The sequence below is a fragment of the Sinocyclocheilus anshuiensis genome, unplaced genomic scaffold, assembly GCF_001515605.1.
Source record: "Sinocyclocheilus anshuiensis isolate Anshui unplaced genomic scaffold, SAMN03320099.WGS_v1.1 scaffold281, whole genome shotgun sequence".
In the NCBI taxonomy this organism is placed as follows: Eukaryota; Metazoa; Chordata; class Actinopteri; order Cypriniformes; family Cyprinidae; genus Sinocyclocheilus; species Sinocyclocheilus anshuiensis.
In genome coordinates this window covers 187,541-194,491 of record NW_015540849.1, presented here as the reverse complement: position 1 = coordinate 194,491, position 6,951 = coordinate 187,541, and the positions used below count along the sequence as shown (strand labels likewise).

Genomic DNA, 6,951 nt, shown 5'->3' with positions numbered 1-6,951 from the left:
AGAAAGTTAATCGCAAAAGAGCGACCAGTGGGAAGAATGAGTCTGGAGCCCTGAATTGCCCAGCTCCCTCTGTCACTCAGCATCTGCGTTCAGAATTCTCTGGAGCCGCCCCTGGTACATTGATGTATTTTTGAAAAGCAAAAATTAAGTTTGTCCAACTCTAAACCCAGTCCCCAAGTAAATTAGCTTATTAAATAAAAAAAACTAGCAAAACGAGTTGCGCGGTGTCCCCACCACCTTTCAAAGCAAAGTTACGCCACTGGCTGTAACAATTACAATTCACCGTGTAGCAAACGTGGTGGTAAAAAACATGTTTTACAGTTTTTCTGAATTGCTAAAACACATTTCTTGAAACCATCACTCATTTTCTGAAAACCTTAAACACAAATCCAAATACTCAAACTAAATTCACGAAACCTCTGACTCTTCTATCAAAATCAAACAATTACTACAAAAACATTTCACTTGCACTCAAAATCGTCAAATAAAACTCTAAATGAATAGCATGTTACAGTACACTCAAATACTGTAAGTTGTGCAATTGTAAAATCAGCGTAAATGAAAGATTAATTCTGTCTCAGTATCATGTTGTTTAAGCTAGTGAGAATTTGGTTCAGATTGGGGTTTAGTGTTTTAGCAATTCAGTAAAACTGTAAAAGCTGTGGCCAGTCTTACTGGAACAGGCCCAAATGTATTTTTGTTGCATTAACTGAAGGTTTTCAGTTATTTACTGAATTTTAAATTCAGTTAATCCAAATTGTTAAAAAAAAAAAAAAAGTGTTGACAACTTTGATTGCCTGGAGTGAGATTTTGGGCTGAATGACTTCTCAAGACTTTTTAAGGATCCAACAATTCATCGTTAATTAATGCAAATTACTCAAATAGATAGGCCTATGTTGTTATAAGTTCACTTGTTATAAACTGTCCTTAACAGTCCTTAACGTAATTAACTTTAATTTATTTAGGATAAAATCCCAAAAGAAGTACAATATTTGCAGAATACAAGGAGGGAAAGAAGGCAACATGCAGAAAAAAAAGCCCACAGTCTTCTGAAACGATACATTTTATATGCTATGTGTACATTACAGGATGCGACTAGGGAAAGTACCTATTGAAGTTCTTGCAACCATTTAATGATGCACTCAACATAAAAAAAAAAAACCCTAGCAGGTCTTACTAATGTCACCATGGCCCATGTAAGGCACACAGGATAACTTAATAAGCAATTGTGGTTTTAACACCTTCAGGGAGAATATAACAAAATAAACATATCAGTGGTGTTTGTTTTATTCCTGAATTAATCTGTATTTTTGAACGAATCGGCTGAATAAACGATTGAAGTGACTTGAGAGTAATTAACTTGAGAGAAATTATCCTCTGTGCATATAATGCTTTTTTTTAAGTGAAAAACTTTGGGAAGCATATACCCATACTTCAACCTCCCAATGTTTAAACCAGACCTACGCCCTTGGAACTCGGTGATCTATAATGTATTCTGTTCTTTGTATATGCAAAACAGCACTGCATTGATTTCACCTTGCTCAACCAGTTGAACAACCGGAATGCAGTGCAAGTTTGCTTATATTAAATGTGTCCCCACAGAAATACACTCCTCCCACTATGTCTTCCTGTTTTCTTCTTCTTTCAGACATTCAGTTCTTCAAGTGGCTAAAGACGCAAAACCTAACTCAGGAATGATGAAATACCTTCAAAATGCTAATACCTTTCTTCTTGTGTTGGCTTGCTTTTCACTAACTGGGTATGTATTTACTTTTTTGGTCATTTTGAAGATGGCTTACTGTTATCTTTAATGTGTTTGGATCTAAACTACAATGTATCAGTAGTTAAACTGTTTAGAAGTTGAGGGGTCATTTTCATAAAGTTACAGTATTACAGATACAGTATTACATTTTTAAAAACTTCGTTTAGAAGCATATTTGAAGGAGGGTTTAGTAGTGTTGAGAAGAGAGAGAACTGAAACTGAAAAAAAGAAGTGCTGTTGTGGTGCGTTTGCATGATTCTGAATTCTCATGTGGCCTGATGTCCCCTTATGTGCCACCAGTTGTAAGACCACTGAAGAAATTGTACATTAACCGGTTTCATTTAAATTTAAACCCAATGTCATAATATATTTTAATATTTATCTCAAAGTTTCACCCCTTCAAACTCCCCTTAAACTGTATTTGTAAAACAAGGTGGTGTATCCATCCAAGCTGAAATGACTTTAGACAGTTTAAAGGGAACTAAAAAAAAAAAAAGAATTTCAGCACAAGTCCTTTATAATTTATTATTATAATTGTATAATTTCTGTTGTAGCAGCATACAGTACCAAGTTTACCATAGACTAATTTATAAGCTTTTTAGCAGAAGTAGTTCCATGCCATTAATATGCTGCAATTCTCAACCACCTCTGAACATTCTCCCTCTGTCTGTCAGAAAGGCTTTATTCATCTTACAAATACTACTGGAGCAAAAGTCCACAAACAAAAACACAATATGCCCACATGTTAAAAATTAATCATTATCTCTGCGGCAAACCCACTTTTCATTAACAAGCATGGGCACAATGTATTTATGACTAACCAACTAAAAAGATTTCATAAGATATGCATATATACTATTAGAAAAACCCTTTTATTCTGGAACACATTTTAACATTTTATGTTTATCACACTAAAAGTGTTACAGGAAGTGGTTATTGTGGTGTGCACAATTCTGTAGTCACTCCCATGATTCAAATTATTCAAAACATTTTTTTCTATTCTTGAACCAAGCACTACACACTCACAGCATGTCATAATGCACATTTCAGTCTTTTTTCTACCCAGCTAAGTTTTCAGATCTAACATTAAATCTGAGATAGATTCAATTTCATCCAATAAACACACACACACAAACAAAACAATATTGATCCCCGCTATTATTCATATCATAGTTGTATGCCAAAACACATGCTTTTATTTAGCACATTTAAGGACAGAAATTTTTTTTGTAACCTAATTTGATAGTCATAATATTAGACTCCCTTGAGGGATGGACAAAGTGCCTTACACAACCGTCTGTAGCCGCTTTGAACGTTCTTTGAACGCTTTGAACGTTCGCCGGTTCCCGCCTCCTTCTTCCTGGGTTTTGGCACCAATGTAACAACATTCATAAGTCGGAAAAAGGAGGCGGGAACCGGCGAACGTTCAAAGAAAACTTTAATAATAAAATAAACACAAAACAGCGCAACAGCCCCTCACGGACGACTGTCACGCACAAACAGAACCAAAACACAAAATAAAATCCAGGCCTGGTCCTCTCTCGTCCAACACTGTCGTCACTCCTCCTTTTATCCTTCCGGAGCTCCTCCGTGGGACTTGAGACCGGTGAGTGGCGCAGGTGTCGCGCATTAGCATTTACTCCACCGGCCTCGCTCCGTTCCCACGGCTCTCGGCACAATTATATTGTATATTGTAAACATAGTGAATGAATGGTTTGGGAAATTGGGCCAAACCAGTTATAGTGTGCTAGCAATCGAGAAAAACTGTCTGTCTGTCTACTCGTCTGATAGAACATAGCAGGCCTACCTGACATAACAGAACTGCTCTGGAGCTGTGCACTGATATAAGTTGCGGTTCCAAATGTCATATTATAGGCTACACTATGCACTTAGCCTATGAATTAGTACTCAAACATCCAGTTTTTTTCTTCATCTAACATCTGAGTCTGATAGCCCCTCCACTACATAAGAAAGGCTGTGCCAGTTGAGTGCATTAAGTGTCCAACATTCAGCACTTCCATTTTTTATTAATTAAAGACAGTACTCCAGGAGGAAAGACAGTACTCCAGGAGGATAGCTTCTCTGTGTGTATGTGCTGTACATGTGGAAGAATTGACAATAAAGCAGACTTGACTTGACTTGACTTAATTAAGTGCTTCATTGGGGCATTTGAAGTACACTTTTCCTTTTTGGATTCTCCAGTGTAAACGCACTACTCACTATGCACCTACCCTCCTTATTTTGCACGTAAACTATTCCCTGTATCCAGGAACATGATGTGTGAAGTCACACTCACCATCTGTTTATTATCTTCATTGTTCTTTTCAAATGTACAGCCATTAATGGGTCTACTTCCCAATCAAATGTACAGGGCTGCATTTCCCAAAAGAATCGTAAGCTTAAAGGTGCTGTATGTAGGATTGACACCGAGTGGTTGAACTAGGTATTGCAGTCCAAATTCAAAATATTGGAGAGGGTTTTTTTCACCCGGCCCCTCCTCCTCAGACTTGACGCACACACAGGTTGCCAGATTGACGACACCAACAGGAACAGCGCACTTGACGATGAATGAAATGAAATACGCTCTGTTTTCCGCCAACTGGTGGAATAGCTTTAAATGGCCAATAAAACCCATAAAATGCAGTTTTACACTTGCCAAAAACTGAACTGTTCTTTCTGCCTCAAAATGACTTGATTTAATTGAATGAATGAATGAAATCAAGTCATTTTGAGGCAGAGATAGCAGTTCACTCAATAAGTAGAGTCTGTAATCACTTTTTGGCAAGTGTAAAACGGATGGACGCGGACAGCAATCAGTTTTCGGCAGACGATCAATTTTCGGCGACACCGGCCCAGAACGCACATTTTCAAAGGACAATAATTGACTGTAGCGTTGTTTTTCAGATAAACAAGTATGTTAAAACTGCAGTCCAACTTTTTTGGGTTAAAAATTATCCAAAATCAATATTTGAGCAAGTACATAACCAGCCAGCGTTCAAAACTTTCGCCTTACTTTAGCCCGATTCACAAGGGTTAGCTTATAATAATGTTTTCTAATTTGGGTGGTACGGGTAGGTTTTCGTGGGAAATTCGAGCACGCTGCTGCGTCATTACGTCACGTCTGTAAACACGAAGATGTTGTCCCGGCTACTAGACTATCACATGTGAGGATGCTGCAGGTGGCAGATCGTTAGCCTTTTCTCACAGCAGCTAGAATAATTAAATGTCAAAAAATCATTTGGATGGCGGATTGTAATCCAGAAAGGATTATATGAAACACATGTGAATGAAATTAAATTATATTCCAGTTTAAATGTGCTTCTGATTACAGATATCCTGGGATTACACAAGATTTGTATTTTAAAGACAACCAGTTCGAAGGGAGCATAGTTTGCTTTTTGGGTTAAAAGAATTTCTTGGTATGAAATTCGAATTGTATAACAATTAGACATTAGACTGTACAGAAATTGAAATCTACACACACTATACTCATAGTCACGCAATGCTGATGTTGTTAACATTAATAATCTGAGAATAAAGTATAACAATAATAATTTGCATGGTTTGATGTGATATGAGCTAATCGATCGTTAGATTAAATCACCATTGGTAGCACGACTTATTGTAATGCTTTTTTCCTTAGTTGGTCAGAACAAATGTAGCAAACTTGTTACTTACTTGTTCAGATGACAGTATACGATGAAAATTCTTATTTGGGTCATATATTCTAAGACGTAGGCTGGAATCTGTGATTACTAAATATATAGGATTCACACCTGTGGTTTCACTGACTGCCACACATACTCCTCAAAACATTAGATACATCTGCGCTGGAGCCGTGCCAGAGTACAACCCAAGGAAGATAATTCCGCAAGTAACTGCAATTCCAGGTTTTCAAACAGAGATGGCGACAAAGAGGCAAAACTTACGGACTGCAACTTTAACATAGCATGTTTCTGAAATATCTGCAAACATATTATGGTATTTTTATGCTTTAGTAGAGTCAAAAACTTACATACAGCACCTTTAAGTACATCGTAGACCCATTTTGAAACCAATGGAGCTACGATCAACTTGTACTGATGATACACGGGGCAACTTTTTGAGCAATTTTGCCCGGCAACTTTTTTTGAGCAATATTTCTTGGGCACTTTTCCAATGAGAATGGGTAACAAATTTCTATCTGGATATTTTAGATCGGTCGTGGGCCGTGTCTCACCTGGTTGCCCATTGACGGCAGCATTGCTCAAAAAGTTGCCCCGTGTATCATCAGGCTTACGATGCTTTTGGGAAATGCAGCCCAGATTGTTTTAACATGTCAGTATAGCACCTCAGTAAGTCTAAATAAACTCATCTTTGTAGCCTGGCTCTTATTTTCTCGTGTTGTACTGTCAGACAGCTAGCTGATTTTACATGATGACTTAAATTTTGTCTGTGACAGACTGACCAATGCTTTCTCCTGGTTACATTTCTTCCTTTAACATTAGGGTTAGGTGTGAGAATATATTTGCTCATTATATAACAATAGACATGATTGAAAAGTCCCAGCAAAGCTACAGTATGTGGTGTAGGCTACATTTGTGTGCGTGTGCGTGTGTGTGTGTGTGAGTGTGAGAGAGAGCAAAGTCAAGTCAAGTCACCTTTATTTATATAGCGCTTTTAACAATACAGATTGTGTCAAAGCAACTGAACAGCATTAATTAGGAAAATAGTGTGTCAATAATGCAAAATGACAATAGTAAACACAAATTTTTCAGTTAAAGACAGTTCATCATTGAATTCAGTGATGTCAACATCCAGCTCAGTTTAAATAGTATCTTTGCAATCAAGTCAACGGTATCGCTGGAAATGAAGTGTCCCCAACTAAGCAAGCCAGAGGCGACAGCGGCAAGGAACCAAAACTCCATCGGTGACAGAATGGAGAAAAAACCTTGGGAGAAACCAGGCTCAGTCGGGGGGCCAGTTCTCCTCTGACCAGACGAACCAGCAGTACGGAAAAATCAATTTAAGACGTAATAAAACAGACGATGAACACTATTAACAGCAATTATTATATGATGCAATCAAACTTATAGCAAAATGTGGTAGTTCTGTATGTTGTTTCAGGGTTGGCATCATCTGAGGTCCTCTGAGGGGTTGGCATCATCTCTTCTCAGGTGTTCTGGATCCAGACTGAAGCTTGTGTAAAT

The 6,951-nt window shown here is 37.7% G+C and overlaps 1 protein-coding gene across 1 annotated transcript in view; it reads left to right on the top strand.

The window, feature by feature from the left end:
• Positions 1–1,627: 1,627 nt before the first annotated feature.
• Positions 1,628–6,951, top strand: part of LOC107687663 (globoside alpha-1,3-N-acetylgalactosaminyltransferase 1-like) — a 22,199-nt gene continuing 16,875 nt past the window's right edge. Inside the window, exon 1 of the mRNA XM_016485078.1 lies at positions 1,628–1,759. Within this exon, the coding sequence (XP_016340564.1) occupies positions 1,695–1,759 (65 nt within the window). The 5' untranslated portion in view covers positions 1,628–1,694. The remainder of the gene's footprint in view (positions 1,760–6,951) is intronic.